Source organism: Gobio gobio (genome assembly GCF_949357685.1).
Source record: "Gobio gobio genome assembly, chromosome: 20".
Classification (NCBI taxonomy): Eukaryota; Metazoa; Chordata; class Actinopteri; order Cypriniformes; family Gobionidae; genus Gobio; species Gobio gobio.
Genome location: NC_137113.1, coordinates 17,506,976 through 17,528,225, shown reverse-complemented (window position 1 = coordinate 17,528,225; position 21,250 = coordinate 17,506,976). Strand labels below are relative to the sequence as shown.

The window sequence follows — 21,250 nt, the reverse complement described above, 5'->3', positions numbered from 1 at the left end:
TTTTTGTTTGTTTTTTGCGCACAAATATATTCTCAACGATTCGTAATATTAAAGGGGGGGGGGGGGGTGAAACACTCAGTTTCAGTCAATCTCATGTCAATCTTGAGTGCTTATAGAGTAGTACTGCATCCTTCATATCTCCGAAAGGCTGGAGGCGTATCGTGTGGGCGGAGCTAAAGAATCCTGGAGAGGAGAACAGGAAACAGGAACTTTAAATGATAAAACTCAGGAACACACTTAGACACGTCAAACATGAACGAGAACCGACAAACACAGAGGGCAAACTGAGGGTTTACATACACAGAGCAAATGAGGATAACGAGGTGCAGGTGATGGACGAGACACAGGTGACAGACATGACTAACCAAACTGGGGAGAAACAGAATCTTAATCAAAACACAAGACAGGGCATACATGTAACACCATGAAGATCAATCGGATTTAACCGTACGATCCAGAATCAGATCTAGAGGCTGAAATTGAACAGGAGAAGCAGCAACGACGACTACAGCAAGACGTCTCTATGGTATGTACTATAAAACGTATAACTTATAATGGTACCTGCTTATAGTGGGTTTTTCATGCGCGACTTTTACAACTTTTTTGGGGTGTGTTTACTCATGGTATATGAGGACATCATTTGATTTATGGACTATTGTATGCGATTTAATGTTAGCAGTAGCAAGCGGAACGGTTTTGCAAGTCAGACTAGCGTGTTTACATAGAAAAACAATGCAATATTAGCGCATTTAAATGAACGAGTCAATAGCTAACAACACTAAGACATTTGAAGCAGTTTTACTCACCGCCTGCTTCCAACCTTAATCGCTGGAACCGTTCCTTCTTTCAGCATTAGACGAGCTACAGATCCGGAGTTGAACTGGGCCTTGTTTATAAAACGATTGTCGCCGAAATGCAGGGATCCCATTAACACTGGGTTCTTTGGGAAGCTGTACAGGGTTGTCTTGGGTTTCCCGGACAACCAAAAACACACATCTTTGTTGACATTGTTGATTTCGTGACTTCCTATGACTGCAGCGCAGCCGGCTTCCCTAAAGCCGAGCACAGCGCTATAATGGGCGTACATTTTTGCTCTCTCGTTCTAGACGCTCGCGCGCCCTTCCGGGAGAAGAGCCCGTATGGCCCGTACAAGGACATTCCGCCCCATCTGACGTCACATATACCCATACTCGAAAAAAAACGTTCTGAAACTTATGAGAAACCGAAAGGAGCATTTTTGGCACAGAAATACTCCATTAAATGTCAACTTTTTTTTTTGAAACTTTGTCCATGTTTAGCATGAGAATCCAAGTCTTTAACAGTGTAAAAATCTCAGTATGCATGAAACAGCATTTCACCCCCCCTTTAAGGTTGAACCACTGTCGTCACATGGACTATTTTATCAATGTTTTTATTATCTTTCTGGACCTTGAAAGTGGCAATTAAATTGCTATCTATGGTGGGGTCAGAGAGCTCTTGGTTTTCATCAAAAATATCTTAATTTGTGCTCCGAAGATGAACAAAGGTTGGACCAACATGAGTGTGAGTATTTAATGACAGAATTTTCATTATTGGGTGAACTATCCCTTTAATATGCAGCTTTAAGTTTGTGTTTAAAATTAGCGTGAAATATTTAGAATATGTTTAGAACAATAAAAGTCTTTGAGGCAATTCCTCAACAGTGGATATGCATTGGAACGTGGTCACTCTAAGTGGAAACTAGTTGCCCTTTTAAATTTAGAACACAGAAGGGTCCTCTGTGATATACCAAATGCATAATACATAACTTTTGAAAGTTCAGTCTCTATACGACTTTCCTCAAAAGAAAATGCATCGTCTGAATGACTTCCTGCATGGGGCCCAGAAACAGACTTAAACAGCATATTCTTTCAATTAAACCTCAGAAAGCTGTTTCCTGGTGTATGTTTATATCCCCTGTATTTGGATGGTAACAACATAATCAAGTGTCTCATCTGGTTTCCATGTGACTTTTTTTTGTTTGTTTGTTTTTTTTGGAAAAATGTAATTGGAATGAAATATCTGATAGGAGAAAAAATAGCAGATGTGTTCATAGGAAACTTTTGAAAAGGAGGGCCTATTAATCACCTTGCATCCTCAGGATATGGTATACAAAGACTGAACTATGTTACTGAGGAGGAGGACATCATAAACTTTGTCTGTGACCTTCCCATAAAAAATAAAAAAAAACCTGTGCATTTCAGTCATTGTCTGACCACACCACCTATTGTTATGGGCTCCCAAAGAGCTTGAATAATAGGGAGTTTCTCATACATTGATAATTTCTAAGACACTATATAAATGATTGTAAATAAGTGTTGGGGTCAAAAGTATAACCAACCAATTCTGCACAGATCTCTGTATTTCATTTCATGCCATGATTTGAAGTGTTACTGACAAAGTATTTTTAAATGAACCCCCAAAAGAACTAATGGCACTAGCTGATCTTCAAAAAGTAAACTGAAAACTTTGTAAACTTTGCAAATAGTGATTCAGATCCAGCAATCTCACTATAATGGCTGTTTGGCAATGATGTCAACCATCTGCTTCCCACATGGTGAAACTCTCTTCCCTTCAAAAAGGTTTCCTGCTGCTACACATTAAAAAGGACATTTGTGGTACACAACTTGGACAATAAGTATGTCCCCCGTCATATTGATTTTCAATTAATACATTAATTTTGAGCTCATCACAAATGCTGCAGAACAGCAGTGTTTCATAATAATAAAAAATGGAACAAAACTCTATAAGCATTTCTCCCAGAATGAGGAAAAAATGCAGATGTTCCTGTTGCTCCGGCAGCACATATGAAGTCTATTTAAAGAACATTCAGTGCGGATGTTATTCTCATTTGATTTAGATAAAAGAGTGCATAATTTGATGATGATGAAACTATATTGTGAATGAGATTCTTTCTGTGTGTTGTGAGTGGCACCCTCTGAAATAGGTTTTAAACTAGTTTAGTCAGACATTAAGGAGCTGTTCAGTGCTTTTGCATTTTTTAGGCTAAGCATGCATGGCCCATTATTCCCCACTCTACAAATTCTTCTATCGATTCACTTCTACAACTGCATTAATGGAAAAAAAAACATGATACTATCCTGCCTTCTAAGTCAGTGTACAGTTGCAAAAAAATATAGGATTAAAATTTTGTCATCTAATTTATTTATTCAAGACTGGTCATAATTTTTTTAAGTCACAAGTTACATAAAAAGGTATTGGAAATGTAAGACGGATTACTAGTTATTCAGACACAGTCTTAACATAGTGACTTAGTTAATGCAGCTGGCCCCTGGTTTTCATAGTAGAAGATATGATTTCTGTCTAAACTGACACGAGTTGTGCCAGGTGTTTCACTCTGGTACTTGTCTCAGAATTAGTCACAGGATCAGAGCTTTTAACTAAGAGACTGTGGAATGTGGAAAATAAATAAAACCTGTCCGAACATCTGGATTGTGTTGTTTAAGGTGTCCTTGTTGATGACGTAATCTTTTAAATTGCTTGCAGAGTCATGAGTACATAATGAATAGATTACATGAGGCCATCATTCCTGTTATGCACATTTTTTTTAACACCAATTTATTGATATGATTAATATTTATAACGTTTTTTTTTTTTCATGTTTCTCTAATTTTCACATTTCTCTTTCTCTATGGGAATGTTTCAGACAAAGGTTTTATTGTTTCAAACAATAAAAACAAAGTAATTATTTCATAGATTTGACATTTTTAGATACACTGTTTTCTGTGTTTTGATAAAAATAAAAAAAATCTGAGTCACATATCATTTTGCATCCTAGTCTAATATCCATTTTAGGAGTGGATTAAACTAATTATGTGAAAATGTATTGAATGATTATGGTTTTAGTTTATTTGTACTTTAAAAAATCCATACTTTTGATAAAATTACTGAAATTTTTATACAATTATCAAAATTTAAAAAGATACAAATATCCAAATTAACTCCAATAAGATCATTCTCAATACCTCACTAGCTATTTATTTATATCCTTTTTTTGTTTTGTTGCTATTGTATAAATAAGCTATAATTAATAAAGTTGAATTGCATTGACCAGAGCATATGAAAGTCTACATTAATCTTCAAAAGTTCCAGAGCTGTTAATACAGGTAACATAAATGCCATACAGTGTCCAAAATTAAATAAATAGGCCTAACTGTTTTTAGTGAGCAGTTAGACTTTTTTAGACACTGACAGATTCTTCTTTTGTGTTCAACAGAATAAAGAAACTCATACAGGTTTGGAACAACATGAGGGTGAGTAGAAATGGTGACAGAATTTTCATTTTTGGGTGATATCCCTTTAAAGATTCATTCATGTTTTGCTGTTATAGCTTAGTAGACGTGCTGGAGGAAGAACTGGGTCACCAACCCACTAAAGACCTAAGACAACTATGCAAAATATCAGCATTAAGAATGGTCCATTGTCCATGTCCGACCCTTGGAATGCAGATGAGATGACCCGTCTGAGATAAGTGTATCCTGATGTTTACATGCCGCCCTCTAGTGCTGGAGATTGAGATTCAAACCCATGGCCTGTATAACAACTTTTGCCATTGTGGTTGCGATACCGACAAAAGTACTGCATGGTACATATTCTGACCTTTATTGAAATGTAAGAAGTTTATCATTATTTTAATTATTATTCAAGATAAAGAGTAAAGTTTTACGAAGATTGTGTATGTTAGTTAAGCGGCGTATCCAAGTGAACGTAAATATTTTTGTGAATCGCAACGTTAGCGGCGTAAAGCTTAGTACGTACGCTCGTTGCGTATATACGTGGATGATGAACGTCAACAAACATGGCTGAATCCATGAGAGCAGCCGCTGAGAGTTGATCGAGTTGATGTGGCACTGAAGAGCAGCAGTGGCAGTGAACTTGAACTGAATAAATTATATTTAGTTAGCCGATTAAGGTATGTAAGATAATATTTACACATTAAGCAATTACACGTTCACTTTACATTAGAAATGTCATGCTGGGCCATTTATTCTTCTTTCTTGCATCACCCAACGTGTCTCCAAAGAAAGTTTACAGAAGAAATAAGACGTCTTGTTCTTTAATGTATGTATTGATTGTGTTTATGAATTATATTGATTATTAATGTATAGGTTTCCTGAACCTCGTTTTTTAAAATATTGTTGAATATTATTGTAGACAGCATTTGGATCTTACAGTAAATGCACTCAAAACGTATTCAATGTCGTATTAATATAATATAAACACCAAACCCTGGTAACTACTTTCCTTCACAGTGATGCACTTGTCTTTGAATTTGAATTGAATGTACTTGGTCAGTTGGGTGTTGGATTCGTGTTATAGATCAAGCTTTTGTTTACATTATACTCGGTTTAAGAAATTATGATCAAATAATAGCTCAAATAATTAATTTATGTGGGGAACTCGTAGTAAATCTATCATCTGAAATATACATTTCTGTGTTTTATTTTAGTTGTACAGATCAGGTCACCATGTATCTCCAGAGGATGTTGTCCTGTTCTCTGCTTTTGGCTAGACCAAATGCTCTGCAAACCTTCAGAAGAGCTGCTTCACAAGGCAAAAGTAAGTACTTATGTATTATTTATGTACTTTGTACCTCTTTAAAGAAATGAAAATATGTAGTGTAAAATAAAGAACAGTTTTGCAAAACTGACTGACTGTACTGTTCAGTATATCAGTACTTGTTTCTTATTTAATAAAATCAGTCAATAATTAAAATATGGAGATGCAAGTAGTTATCATTCGTGACCTTGCTCCTAAATTACAGCATGTCTGTCTGTCTCATTCACTGGGTCGGTGCTCTTCTTTGAGTTCTGTCCTGTCAGCGTTTGGTTGTGCTGTCTGGCTTTGCTGATGTGGCAACTTTTACTATGTTATTTTCTTTCGGAAAGAATTTGGCATGGCTTTGGTGGACGCTGTACTTTACAAGCTCACAGCTTTGTGAATGACTTGTGCCAGATTTCTGTTCACTTCAGTTCATTTGATTGCTTTAACTTTGATTCAAGATAACTTTTGTGACTCTACTGAGATTAGTTATTGTTAATGTAGCTTGATGTCAGCTATAGAGCTCCGGAGGTCACGTGATCCATTCAGTTTACGACGCCATTTTGGCAGGCAGGAACAGCCGGCGCCAGCATGAGTTTCAAGGCAACGGAGTTCACTGCACACTTTAATTCAAAAGACATATACTCTTGTACATAGACTAGCAAAACTCAATAGATTAAACATAACAGATCCCTATAATGCCCCCGGGGTGCTTTTCACCTGTATCGATAAAAGAACAGATAGCATTCCTGTCATGACACCTGTTGCGCCAGCTGTGCACAAGTTACAACTAGCCTAGTTTTGACGTAAATGGACACTAAGTTACAACTTATGCACTACTGTTGTGCATGTCAAATAAAATCATAATCAATAAATATGGTACTTATTTTTTGTTTCAGTATTTATTTATTGATCCTTAATTTCGTTTCAAATAAATAAAATCAGTCAGAATCAATAAATGCAATTTCTTATTTTTTTGCTTCAGTGTTCATTTATTGATTCTTAATTTCGTTCGACAGCACAACCAAATTAATTTTCGTTTCAAATAAATAAATTTCGTTTCAAATAAATAAAATCAGTCAGAATCAATAAATGCAATTTCTTATTTTTTTACTTCAGTGTTTATTTATTGATCCTTAATTTCGTTTCAAATAAATAAAATCAGTCATAATCATAAATGGCATTTCTTATTTTTTTTTTTTTTCAGTTTTTATTTATTGATCCTTAATTTCGTTTAAAGTAGCCTACAGTTTCTGAATGTTATTTATATATAAAAGAACTTATGTTATTCATGATTAAATATAAAATTTAAGTGGGAATTTAATTTTATCATTAGTTACGTGCGGCAAAAGTAGTTAAGAATGAAGAATAAACTGAAATTCACGGCATTTCAACAACTTACTATGATAAAATGATTTCCCCTTTGCTTTCCCCCGCCTGTTCTGGCATCCTAGCGGACATCAGCTGTCCATCATGTTGAAATAGTAGGGTTTAAACAGTCTGGTTTTAAATTAATTTATACATACCAATGCTACAGCCGCTCTAGCGCTCCCCTGATTGCCTGCCAAAATGGCGGAGTTTAGGCTGCGTGACGTCAACCTCCGGAGCTCTATTGTTATGCTTTGTACAGATCATATAAAGTAAAGTGTAGATTATGAAGTTATTAAAAAGCATTACATTTTTATTTTATTTTTCTCTCTGTAAATATGAATTTAAGAGTTAAAAATTATTTGCAGCTGGAATTAATGTAAGGCAGGACTTAAATGTATTAATTAAAAGTTGTTTGGGTCATGAAAGTTAGACTGATGTTATTGGTTATTATTATTTTCCCTGCCCATGAGCCTTTGTTTACATCAGCAGAAGAGAAGCAGAGAAAGTTAATACATTCTAGATTAGGATTATTATATAGATCATGAGAACCTAATGAGAGCATTGATGAATTTTGTATAGTAAGACCAGGGATATTTAATAAGTAAATATAGTCAATATTGATTTCCCGTTTTGTTTAATTTTCTGGAGTCCCATAGGGGCCTACATTTGTTTTCAATTACTTTTATTCTTTGCTCTATTTGATGTAAAGAGTATGATTTCAGAATCACTGTTTTTAGTCAAAATAGTAAATTGGCCAACATTAAACATTTTTTAACAATGAAATATTTATAATACCTATAAAATAAATTAAGTCTAACGTTTTTGAGTTGTACAGTCATTATTATAACCCTTATCATCAAAGTAAAAATTACATTTTAAAACATTCTGGAGAATTAGTACAAATTTAAAAACTAGAATAACAGGGTTGGATATGTCATCAGTCCCTGATTTAATACTTCATAGAGCCACCTTTTGCTTTAATTACAGCCATTAAACTTTTTGGAAATGTCTTTACTAGCTTTGCACACCTAGATTGGGTAATATTTGCCCATTCATCCTTGCAGAATTGCTCAAGTTCAGGTTCAAGTTCAAAATCTGTGTTGAGCAGCAATGGACTGCTCTCTTCAAGTCCATCCACAGATTTTCTATCAGATTTAAGTCACGGCCACTCAAGGACATTAACCTTCCTAGCCATTACGTTGTTCCTTTGGCAGTATGTTCATGTTGGTAGGTGAATGACCTGCCCATCTTCAGCTGTCTAGCAGAGGGGCGCAGAAATTTGGATGTACTTGGCAGCATCCATATTCCCATCAATCCTGACTAATCGCCCAGTCCCCGCTGAAGAGAATCACCCCCACAACATCATGCTGCCACCACCATGCTTCAAAGTAGCTATGGTGTGTTGTGGGTGGTGTGCTGTGTTTGCTTTTCGCCAAACATAACGCTGAAAGAAAGAAGCTGCCCTCTTGAAAAAGTGCCACGCTGTCTCATTTGCGCTATACAAAAACACACCTGGAAGACTCAGATGCCATCTTGCAAAAGGTGCTTTTTTTTTTTAAGAAAACCTGTGTCCCTCTGCTAGACAGCTGAAGATGGGCAGGTCATTCATCTTCCAACACGACTGTGATCCTAAACACACCGCTAAAGGGTAGGAAGAAAGAATGGGCAAATATTTCCTGTGCAAAGCTAGTAAAGACATATCCGAAAAGTTTAATGGCTGTAATAAAAGCAAAAGGTGGCTCTATGAAGTATTAAATCAGGGACTGATGACTTTTCCAACCCTGTTATTCTAGTTTTTTGATGTTTAATAATCCTCCAGAATGTTTTAAAATGTTATTTTCACTTTGATGATGAGGGTTATAATGTCTATATACAGCTCAAAAAAACTTAGCCTAATTTATTTTAGTTTTCTAAAGATTTTCCAGCTATAAAGAAACAGAGAAACATTTTATATATTATGAAAACATGCATTGATGAATTTTGTATTTCAAGACAAGGGACATTTGATTAGTAAATATAGTCAATAATGACTTTATACTGTATTTAAATCAGTTGTGTAGGGAGAGCAGCATAGTGTTTATTTGTTTACATTTATGCATTTAGCAGACGGAATAGAGGAAAATAAGCGATTTGTCACAGAGCCAACTGTATTCATAGTATACAATGCCATTTGTTACATTATGGACATGCACTTCATACTTCCTGTTTTCTTTGCTTGTCTCTTACTATTTCCCCATTATTCTGACATTCATCTGTGATACAATCGAATACACGCTAACACAATCCATCTATGCACTCACGGCTTTCCTGCATGGCATGGCTCCTCATTGGGTGCTTTCCTGGCTCTCTCTCCCATGCAGATCCCTCTTCCTTCCCATTTCCTACACTCCATACTGTGCGTCAGTGGAGTAATGTTCCTTTTTTTACAGTGCCATTGGCACGGGCGCACGGTAAGTCATTTGCCCACCGCAGTGAGCTGCGCCAGGCCAAAAGAATCGTTGTCAAGTTGGGGAGTGCCGTCGTAACACGGGGCGACGAGTGCGGCCTCGCTTTGGGCCGACTTGCTTCAATAGTAGAACAGGTAAAGCATGAGCAAATAAATATATGATGTAACACATTTTACTAACAAGGTGTGATGCTATATTTCATTGTTGACACACTCTGAATCTTGATTGTTTAAGGTGGCCGTGCTTCAGAATCAGGGTAGAGAGATGATGATCGTGACCAGTGGCGCTGTAGCATTTGGAAAACAAAGGCTGAGGCACGAAATTCTTCTCTCACAGAGCGTCAGACAAGCCTTGCATTCAGGCCAGAATCAGCTCAAAGATATGGTGAGGACATACAAATTTGGTGACAAATGAAAATGCTTTAAACAAAAATACAATGTTACGTTAAATGGATTGTTCATCCAAAAATAAACATACAGTTCCAATTACTCACCCTCATGTGATTCCAAATGAGAAGATCTTTTAAACGCAAATTAAGATATTTTTAATTGAAAAATCGAATTGTAAGTCCATTCACCCAAAACTTTGACTCTTCAAAACATTCATAAAGAGATCATAAAAGAGATCCATATGAATTGAGTGGTTTAATTCAAGGCTCCTGAAGAGACAGTTATTTTGTATGATGATTTAGTTTAAGCTTTGATTCACATATAAACATTGATCATCATAGCACATAAATAGAACAAACCTCATTGGTTCTCGTACGTCAGACGATCATGTTTGAGCTGGGTGAACGATCCTTTTAACTTTAAGAAGTTAACATTAAGACTTTTTCTATGTCAGGCAATGCCGGTTCTTGAGGCGAGAGCGTGTGCCGCTGCGGGACAAAGTGGGCTTATGGCTCTGTATGAAGCAATGTTCACTCAGTACAGCACCTGTACGGCCCAGGTACATACACACACTCGCATATGCATTATGAAGCTACAAAATACACCGTTGTTTTAATACTTTTTTTTTGTTGCTTCAGATCCTGGTAACAAATCTGGACTTTCACGACGACCAGAAAAGACGGAACTTGAACAGCACCCTACACGAGCTGCTGCGTATGAACATCGTTCCCATTATCAACACCAACGATGCTGTGGTGCCTCCCCCAGAACCCAACAGTGACCTACAGGGGGTAAATGTGGGTACAGAGCAAAAGGAATAGGGAGAGAGAGAGAGAGAGAGTCTGCCCAGCAGCCTTGCCACCCATCCTCTTCCTTTTGGAACTGCATGCTGGGCGGGGGCTTTACAGATGCATGCTGGGAGCTATGCAGAGGCTTGATCTTTGTCTTCTGCACTGTTGCAGCCTGAGGGTTTTTCCATTCCTGTAGAAACGGGAAAGGAACTCGCATTACTTCATTCACAGTACTGTCGCTTACTCTCTGGGCTCATCTACACTTGCTCTATCATGCACTGGCTGCGGCTTCAAATGTGGTTTAATGTGGAATTCTGCCTTTTCATAGTCTAGACAGAGTCACTGTTCATCACACCCATTTTAATGTCATAGTTTAGTGATAAATGCTCATCGGAGCTTGAAATATAGAGATGATGCCTTTTTTTGAGGGGTTTTAAAACACACTGGCTATTTTCTCTAATTTTCTTTTCACACTGTATTTCTCTTTTTTTATTCTGCAGGTTATCAGCATCAAGGATAACGATAGTCTTGCAGCGCGGCTTGCCGTGGAGATGAGGGCCGATCTTCTCATCGCTCTCTCTGATGTAGAGGGTGAGATTTCATATTGAATGTTTAGATTAGGGATGTGACGGTGAGGACATTTTCTCACCGGTTAATTGACGTGTGACAACACCGGTAATACCAGTATCACCAACTTGGCTTTTAAATCACTAATTATATCTAACCGAAAGTAACATGCACACGGCCGCTCGGGCTTTCATAACGCAACTGAAAACTGAACTGAAATGAGCCAGTGCACAAGCACTGTGAATGACAGCTCGTCTGTAAATGCGCGCTCTGTGAGGCCATGAATGAATGACAGTGTGTCCGTAAATGCGTGCTCTGTGAGGCCATGGGTGCGTCTAAATCAGCTCCCTAGTTCAGAGGTCAGGGCACTGATCAGGCATTGAGTTATGTCCTGATCAGTGCCCTGTTTGAGACGCACGCCATGAATGAATGACAGTTCCTCCGTAAATGTGCGCTCTGTGCGGCTGTGCACATTTTACTTTTGGTTTTGAATTAGCGCCAATTCGGCTGCGGGTTGCTTGAATTGTGGGTTCATTAGCCTATTATTTTTAATGAAAAACACAACAAAACAAATGACAAACTCCCTTAAAGGGTTAGTTCACCCAAAAATGAAAATTCTGTCATTAATTACTTACCCTCATGTCGTTCGACACCCGTAAGACGGAACACAAATTAAGATATTTTAGTTGAAATCTAAAATACACTCTCAAGACCCATAAAAGGTACTAAAGACGTTGTTACAAAGTCCATCTCACTACAGTGATTCTACGATAACTTTATGAAGCGACGAGAATAGTTTTTGTGCGCAAAAAAAACTAAATAACGACTTGTATAGTGATGACCGATTTCAAAACACCGCATCATGAAGCTTCAAAGTGTTATGAATCAGCGAGTCAAATCATGATTCGGATCGCGTGTCAAACCGCCAAACTGCTGAAATCACGTGACTTTGACGATCCAAACCGCTGAATCGACTCACCTATTCGTAACGCTTCGAAGCTTCATGATGCAGTGTTTTGAAATCGGCCATCACTATATAAGTTGTTATTTAGGTTTTTTTTGCGCACAAAAACTATTCTCGTCGCTTCATAAAGTTATTGTAGAACCACTGTAGTGAGATGGACTTTGTAACGACGTCTTTAGTACCTTTTATGGGTCTTGAGAGTGTAAAGTGCATTGTGCCAAAGGAGGCCTTTCTGAGCCATCGGATTTCAACTAAAATATCTTCATTTGTGTTCTGAAGATGAACGGAGGTCTTACGGGTGTCGAACGACATGAGGGTAAGTAATTAATGACAGAATTTTCATTTTTGGGTGAACTAACCCTTTAAATAGGCGCTTTTACGTTTCGCTTTGAAACCATATCTTCCGCGATCATCTCAGTCAGCTCCTCACTCTCTAATGAATGAAAACTGATGAATGACTCCTCCCGGTGCCGAGACTCACGGTCAGATCATGCTTTATTAAGCACACATTCAGTTTTTATTTTTATTGTCTGTTCTCTAACTGAACTAAATTATTTTATCACTATAAAAAAATCAAAACGACGGTGTGGCGGTGACACGGTGGGCAAGTGATGTAACCGGTGTTGAGTCTGAACACCGGGAACACCGGCAACACCAACTATCGTAGCAAGCCTAGTTTAGATCAGTACCATATTCAGTACCATACTTGTTATTAGCCAATATTAAATTAATCCTGTATTCTTAATTTAGCTGTATCTATTTGATATTTACTTGTTTACTGCTTTTTTTAACATTTAGCTGACCTTTGCCGTCATTGAAAAGCTCACTTAAAGTATCTAATAACAGTCGCGAAATGTAAAACCATTTATTTATACTTGACATAATTTTTTTTGTAGCCTTTAAAACAATTTATGTTAGTTTTTTAGAGATTTTGCCATAAAAATTATTATTGTGTGTGTGTGTATAGTCACGGCCATTCACAAGTCATGGCCAGACTGCCTACATCAGGTCAGAGGCACAAAATGCACGCCTATACATTTTTACATTAAATTTAAAAAAAAAAGGATTTAGTATCTTTATTCAGCAAGGATGCATTAAATTCATCAAAAGTGATTGTAAAGACGCAGTTACAAAAAAAAAATCTATTTTCAAATAAATTCGGAATAAATGTATCACAGATATTTCACAAACTAATAACAATTATTACTTTTATATTATCTATAATATAAAACAATTAAGATAATATTTTGATCAATGAAATGAAGCCAACACTTTAACAACTAAGATAGTCACTCTTTTTCATGCTGTTGATGCAAGTAAATAATAGCAGGTTTTAATTTTTGGGTGAAATCTTTCTACTCTCATTCATTTTTTTGCCACTTCTCTAGGCCTTTACGACAGCCCTCCAGGGTCAGATGATGCCAAGCTCCTGGACACATTTTACCCTGGGGACCAGCATTCCATAACCTATGGCACAAAGTCCAGGGTCGGCATTGGAGGAATGGAAGCTAAGGTATTATTACAGTAAGGTTATCTGTAGACACACAATTTAGCTTTTGTTAGGATGAATTCCTGAAATTGACAGTCTTTTATTAGTTTCATTAGTTTACTGTCAGTCACTAATGTTTCTACCAAACATTAGGTGAAAGCTGCCCTCTGGGCTCTCCAAGGTGGGACTTCTGTTGTCATTGCTAATGGTACACACCCCAAAGTCACAGGTCATGTGATCACTGACATTGTTGAGGGCAAGAAATTAGGAACCTTCTTCTCAGAGGTCAAGCCAGCTGGTAAGTTATCACACATTCTCCTTAATCAGTTTTCGTGTGGCATGATTCATTTACCCTTATCTGTTAAAAGTGCTCAAATGCCACTTTTCTTCATCCACAGGCCCCACAGTTGAGCAGCAGACAGAAATGGCTCGCTCTGCTGGCAGGACACTTGCTTCCCTTGAACCAGAGCAGGTTAGCTAAACTTTTAAACCAAGACTGTCTGGAATCAATGTTCCAGAAACTATTGAATCATTGCACTAAAATGAAATATCCTGGGTTATTTTCATCTTAACATCTGTAGACAGCACCTGTATTACATCACTCTGTTTGTCCACAGAGAAGTGACATCATCTGTGCATTGGCTGATCTTCTCACTGAGAGGAAAGATGAGATCTTATCTGCCAACAAAAAGGACATGGAGCATGCTGTCAGCATAGGTAACAGGAAGTGATTGCTTCTCTCTAGACCATGTGCAATGTGATTTCCCCCTTTGGAGTTGCATATCACAAAGGTTCAGTCAGTTTTAATCTGTGATGTTACAGGTCGTCTTTCTCCAGCCTTGCTGAAGCGACTCAGTTTGTCATCATCAAAGCTGAACAGTTTGTCCATCGGCTTGCGCCAGATCGCAGTGTCCTCTCAGGACAGCGTTGGCAGGGTTCTGCGAAGGACCCGTGTGGCAAACAACCTTGAGCTGGAGCAGATCACTGTCCCCATAGGAGTACTGCTGGTCATCTTTGAGTCACGGCCAGACTGCCTGCCTCAGGTCAGGTGCACAAAATGCATGCCTATACATAAATAATATTATGTTTTGGTTATTGTTTTCGTTTTTCTGTTTGTGAGCATGTTTATATTTGGGCCAGTGGCTGGTGCTTATAGATCTGGGCTGTAAACAGAAAAGTTGTGGGTTCAAACCCGACAGTAGACAATCCTTCAATCCGTCACTGGATTGACCAAGGCTCCAGGTTGCTCCATTGGGATTGACAAACCAGTGTGTGTACTTTTTATAAACATCTGCTAAATTTCTCAATTTTGTTTTTCCTCAATAGGTTTCTGCTTTAGCCATTGCAAGTGGAAATGCTCTTTTGTTGAAAGGTGGCAAAGAGGCAGCCAACACAAATCGCATCCTGCATGAGCTCGCCCAGGAGGCCCTGTCCCTACATGGAGTCAAAGACGCCATACAGTTGGTAAATTAAACATTTTTGCACTGTAGATTTTCACCTTACACACACACACACACACACATGCTACTGTTCAAAAGCTTGGGATTAGTACGCTTTTTTTTGGTTTTCAACAGAAGTCTCTCCCCAAGCTCACCAGGGCTGCATTTATTCAATAAAAAAAAAAAGTAAAAACAAATATTCTGAAATAATATTACAATTAAAAATACTGTCTTCTATTATAACATATTTTAAAATGAATTGATTCCTGTGATGGCACAGCTGATTTTTCAGCAGCATTACTCCAGGCTTCAGTGTCACATTTCTTATTAATAATGTTGAAAAACAGTTGTGCTGCTTTATTTTTTTGTGGAAACCGTGATACATAGTTTTCAGGATTCTTTGATAAATAGAGGGTTCAAAAGAACAGCATTTATTTGAAATGGAAATCATTTGTAACAATATTAATGTCTTTACTGTCACTTTTGAACAAGTTAATGCATACTTGCTGCATATTAGTATTAATTAAAAACATTTATTGACCTTCTGAGTAGTGTGTTTGTGTGTGTATATATGTATATTAGTCATTCATGAATAATATATTGTGGCAGGTGAGCACGCGTGAAGAGGTGGAGGATCTGTGCCGTCTGGAGAAGATGATTGATCTGATCATTCCCCGTGGCTCCTCTCAGCTAGTCAGAGATATTCAGCGTGCAGCGAAGGGCATCCCTGTTCTTGGCCATAGTGAAGGGATCTGCCATGTTTATGTGGACCATGAGGCCAGCATTGACAAAGCCATCAAGATCAGTAAGACTGCCAATGAAAATTTACTAGAGTGAATTATGTTTATTTTTTGTAACGGTATAAATTACACTGGCTATGTTTTATCTTTCTAGTCCGAGACTCCAAATGTGACTATCCTGCAGCCTGTAATGCCATGGAAACCCTGTTGGTACATCGAGATCTTCTCAGAACCCCAGTGTTTGATCAGATCATCGACATGCTGAGAACAGAACATGTAAGGCCGTCAATAGCTATGTTACCATCCACAGTTGCTCATTTAATTTGAGCGCAAAATTGGAATATCACATAACACATTTGCGAAGCACTGTTTCCATTCCATGTGTTCAAGAGAACAAAAACGTCACTTCCTGGGAAATTGGCGCTAAATAGCTGTAATAGAAATGGATGTTGCTGCAATCGCGGAAGCCACTGTAGCTCTTGTATCCTAAATGACTTGTGCCTCAGTGCGTGCAGACAAAATCCGATAAACGCTGTCATGCTATCTTGTGTTCACATTTACATTTACATTTATGCATTTGGCAGACGCTTTTATCCAAAGCGACTTACATTGCATTCAAGGTACACATTTTACATTTTGTCAGTTCTTGCTTTCCCTGGGAATCGAACCCATGACCATGGCATTGCTAGCACCATGCGCTATTGTTTGAGCTACAGGAAAGCGTTCAGATGCCTGATGTTTGTGAAAGCAATCATGTGAGTTCTGTAGACTGGCTCAGATAGACTTTGGCTCAGGCATTTCAGAAAAACTAAAACAATATTTGAGATGCTGTGTTATGTCGATCCGCTGGTTAGTCCAGTTAACCACTCACATCCTCTTTTAGGCAAAGTGACGTCAGGGTTTCAGGTTGTTGGTTTTTTTTGTTCATCAAGGTATTTATTAGGCAAATGTGTTTCCATCATAGTTTATGTGTATGTCTTATCAGATAAAAAGTTTTTATGCACATTTTATTTATAGAAAGTTCAACAGCATTTATTTGAAATATATTATTTTATAACATTATAAATGTTTACTATCACTTTTGATCGATTTAATGTGTTATTGCTGACTAAGTATTAATTTCTTTAAAAAAAATCTTTTGAATGGTAGTGTACATCTCACTATAATATCTCACTATTTTTTCTTATATAGTCTTTCATATATATTAGGGATGTGACAGTGAGGAAATGTTCCCACCGGTTAATTGACGTGTGACACCGATAATACCGGTATCATCGACACAGCTTTTTAAATCACTAATTATTAGGGCTGGGTATTGTTCAAAGTCTTTCGATACCGGTTCCTAACGATACTTTTTTCGATACCATATGTTTTAAAATCCATTTCAACATCAACAAAAATACATTAAACCCAAAACCTTTATTTTTCACCTTAATTAAAACAAATTCTGGTAACACTTCTCACTCAGGATAACATTATTAATAAAACTGGTTGTGCTTTTTGGATAGGGGTGCTAAAAAAGGTGATCTTTCTTACCTGCTACCAGGGTTTTACATTAACTTTTTTGCTCACCAGCCACTGTGGCTAGTGGTTTTCCAAAGTTACTAGCCACTCAGCATTTTCACTGGCCACAATTTTGCCGTTTGATAATTACATTTTATATGATTAGAGTTGACTTTAATTTGAGTCATTTTACTTGATTTATAAGATTTAAAACCCTTTTAAACTTTCAAATGCAGTGACCACCCAAATCAAGACTACATTGTATATCCGCTGGTATGTGCAGGTGGGCAATATGAGCATAGGCTAATATGAGAAATTTAATATGATATGAGTTATTTTTGTTAGGCTATATAAAAGAACAAAGAAGCAAATTACAAAAACAATAGTACATTTAAAAAAATCTTTTGTCAGGTTTATTTAATATATATATATGCATATTACAAAATTATAGTCTACATTTATAACATTTATATATACATTTTCTTTAAATTGTTGATGATTTGACCCCTGTAGGTGAAGATCCATGCTGGCCCCAAATTTGCATCCTATCTGACCTTCAGTCCATCAGAGGTGAAATCTCTGCGTACTGAATACGGGGATCTGGAATGCTGTATCGAGGTGGTGGACAGTATGCAGGAAGCTGTTGATCACATTCATAAATACGGCAGTTCCCACACTGATGTTATTGTCACAGAAAATGGTAAGGCTGAAAATAGTATACCTGCCCTATAGTGGTGTATAATCATGTATTATAAATCTAGACACTTTAGTGAGTAAATATTAAAGTTACAAGTCTTTTTAATGTTAATAAAGTATAAAAAAAATTGTGTTGTGAACACAAAAAGCAGTGCTTTACTGCCATCTAGTGGAAAGATTGTTGCTGCTTCCATACATGCATTGACATCTCGTTTTTAAAATTAATTATCTTTTATCTTTCATATGCTCTCTGTAGAGGACACAGCAGAGCAGTTTCTTCAGCAACTGGATAGTGCCTGTGTCTTCTGGAATGCCAGTTCACGGTTTGCTGATGGATATCGTTTTGGTCTCGGTAGGCCTCTTTTTTTCCCAGCCAAACACTTAATTATTTAAATATTTCCTTTTTAATCCCATAATGACCCTGTGGTGCTTTTGTAGGTGCAGAGGTTGGCATCAGCACGGCCCGTATTCATGCCCGTGGGCCTGTGGGGTTGGAAGGTCTTCTCACTACCAAGTGGGTCTTACGGGGCGATGGCCACACAGCTGCAGACTTCTCTGAGCAGGGCAGCATGACGTATCTGCACGAGAATATTCCAGTGGCGCAGCTTCTTCCTGGACGCAGAACCACCAACTAGATTCTTTAAGTTAAACTCACCCTCTTAAAATTAATTTAAAGACTCTCCTCAGGTGTTGTATGTCTTCTCTTCAGTAAACCCATACATTTAAGAGCCTTTAGTTTAGAGGTTAATTTCCCATTGTCCCATAAATTGGACTGTCTCAAGGGCAAAAGACTCTTCATTTCAGCATTTAGTCAAGTGTATCCTGTTCTCAGAATGAACCAGTTGAAAGGTCATGCCACACAGATGGGTAAGGGTTTTTGCTTAAAACCTTGGTCCGTCTTCTTGTTTATGTTGTAATTTTTGTTTTTACGAACTGTGCGTTGTTTTATGTTTCTTTGAGTAGTGAAACATGGCAAAAATAATGACAATTCCACCCCAGTACTGACTTAATGAAGAGAGACTCCTGAACTGCCAATGTTATATTTGTCATATTTAATATGTGAAATCCAATAGCAATTTCACAATTCAATTTAATGAAAAGCTTTAAAAATTATTGTTCTAATTTACAACATGTTGTGTACACAACTTCAAATTTAGTAGGGAAAGAATCTTTTTCATGTGGCATTGTGCTTGTCATATACAACATCACATAAGAAAACTGTATTATTAACTGAAAATGAACCATTTTCATGTGGCATAGTGCTGGTCATATACAACAAAAGAGAACTGCTATTTTCACACTACTTTTGTCTGTGTCAGTTGCTTTTATTGAAAAGGAAAAACATAACTTTCCTGTTCATTACTTCTTTCATTTTCCTTTTTTTTATGCTCATTGCTTTTTATTTTATGAATAATGTGCAGAACTGTAGAAATTTCCCTGTTACTGTTGTAAAATTCACCTGGGACAGACGGCCTTTGTCCTGAACAGCTACAGAAGGCAGTGTTATGTGTATTTAAAAGTGTTGTAACGCTCCACCAAATAGTGATGCTTAGGGTGAGAAGAGTATTCTGAAGATGTTCACAATTTTTGTATGTAGAATAAATTTCTTTTTGGTACTTTCAAAATTGTGTACCTTCTGGATGCATTCAATGCTTCTGATAAAGACCTGAAAGTTCAATTTGTACCTGAAAGATGTTTGGAAAAGGATTTAGGGAGGAAGCCGAGAAGTATCGGGCCATTTTGAACTTGATTAATAATCTTTCTTAAGTGCAGTTCAGTGTGGGAAACATCAAGAGGCTGTTCTGTAGGGAGAGAGAGACTTGCCAAGCACTAAGTGGGACATGGAAGAGTGAAAACAATACTACAGAGGATTAATTATGTTGCTATTAGGATAGAAGAGACTGCGAGAAGACTAAGGCTTGCCATGAAAGTGCCAGTGCCTTTTGACTTACGAATTCTTTTTATTCTCCAAAATATGTGGTTTACGCTCAATGAGCCTTCATCGGGAACTAAAAAGATCCAGAGATGAAGAGAAACAGAGTCTCATTTATGTGTTATTGTGTTCCAACTTTACTGTGTAAGATCTGTGATCAATGACTGTTTTGGATGAAAGAGGTTAAAAAATGCTCAAATGAGGAGAATGTTACTGCCAAAACAGGAGACAAAAATACAGGTGCAGCTGTAAGACAGCATAATAATAACTAACATGCAATACAAAGGTTCTTATGCTGAATTTCAAATGATAGGATCACTTTTTGTAAAGTTGCATGAGCTACTAATTGACCCTAAATTGTATTTCAGGTGAATTTTGTTGAAATTATGACTGCTAAATAATTCTTGATTTGGCATTATATCAACCTGCACACGACATATCACATGTCAAGGTCTGACTTGAGAGTTTAGGGCATATGGAAGTGAAATTTAAAAGAACCGGTCTCATGGCAAGCCATCGGACCTTTACAGTCAGCACAGCTTTAATTGAACATTACTTGAGGCGAAAACTCATATTTCTTGTGTTTCCTTGATCTTTAGAGACTCAAACGCGCTCCCTGCAGAGCCTAATTTTTTCAAATGTATAATTAATCGTCAAAGTTATTTATTCATTTGTATCTTTGCCAATTATGGGCTTCTAATTAAAAAATTCAATAATTGATATTTATCTCTGAAAGGGCTCGGTATCCATACCTTATGAAAAATGCATGAGCTGAGATATGGACTTGGTTTTGTTTTGTGTTCTGAGAGAGCTGCATGCTTGGGGCTAAGACCAGGCCACTTTGACTTTTCCTTTTTGAGTCTGCGTTGCCCTATGATGTGCTGCTAATATGGGGCCTCTTTCAAGGGCCCAAAGCGCCTGCTAGACATCATGTGATCTTATAAAATTCTTCTGCTCTCCCATCCTCAGATACCCTATTTTTTTGTTCCTTAATAACTCAGTTCAAAGAACAAGCCCAGTTTCCTTAATCATTTTCTTTTGTCTCTTGGGCACAAGATGACGTCATGCCCGATCAAGGCAATGCATGGATATGGAAGGCCAAAACATGTGAAACTAACATGTTAACGTGTAATTTGCACACTTTAATACATAATTATGTGTTAACACATAATTGTATGTAAACGTGTAGATTACGTGTTAACGTGTAATTAGGCGTCAACGTGTAGTTAGTTCCATATGTTTTGGCCCTATTGGCCTTCCATAAATGGACGACGTATACTAAAACGTCAACATTTTGACATGTTTTCACTCACTGCATAGCATTCAGACTGTACAAATGTC

At 37.3% G+C, this 21,250-nt stretch overlaps 1 protein-coding gene across 7 annotated transcripts; it reads left to right on the top strand.

Moving 5' to 3' along the window:
* Window positions 1–248: 248 nt before the first annotated feature.
* Window positions 249–20,870, top strand: aldh18a1 (aldehyde dehydrogenase 18 family, member A1). 7 transcript variants are annotated; one of them, XM_079846008.1, is made up of 20 exons: window positions 249–526; window positions 4,256–4,292; window positions 4,370–4,624; window positions 5,489–5,598; window positions 9,381–9,532; window positions 9,633–9,782; window positions 10,242–10,346; window positions 10,426–10,578; window positions 11,079–11,169; window positions 13,498–13,622; window positions 13,752–13,896; window positions 13,997–14,070; window positions 14,216–14,315; window positions 14,421–14,641; window positions 14,925–15,062; window positions 15,647–15,842; window positions 15,932–16,053; window positions 17,794–17,980; window positions 18,233–18,328; window positions 18,415–20,864. In XM_079846008.1, the coding sequence occupies exons 3-20, from the start codon at window positions 4,521–4,523 to the stop codon at window positions 18,609–18,611; spliced, it is 2,466 nt and encodes an 821-aa protein (XP_079702134.1). In that variant the 5' UTR covers window positions 249–526; window positions 4,256–4,292; window positions 4,370–4,520; the 3' UTR covers window positions 18,612–20,864. The 7 variants fall into 7 exon arrangements, with proteins under 7 accessions (XP_079702134.1, XP_079702133.1, XP_079702139.1 ...); XM_079846007.1 differs by having other exon boundaries at window positions 10,426–10,584; XM_079846013.1 differs by lacking the exons at window positions 249–526; window positions 4,256–4,292 and adding an exon at window positions 5,063–5,100 and having other exon boundaries at window positions 4,491–4,951.
* The last annotated feature ends 380 nt before the right edge of the window (window positions 20,871–21,250 follow it).

What these genes read in the sequence shown, in the direction of transcription:
- aldh18a1 (XM_079846007.1), top strand. Translation starts at nt 4,521, where the DNA reads ATGTTTACATGCCGCCCTCTAGTGCTGGAGATTGAGATTCAAACCCAT. An exon ending in CTCAGAGGTCAAGCCAGCTG is followed by an intron (nt 13,897 to 13,996) that starts GTAAGTTATCAC and finishes CTTCATCCACAG; the next exon opens with GCCCCACAGTTGAGCAGCAG. An exon ending in TGGATATCGTTTTGGTCTCG is followed by an intron (nt 18,329 to 18,414) that starts GTAGGCCTCTTT and finishes GTGCTTTTGTAG; the next exon opens with GTGCAGAGGTTGGCATCAGC.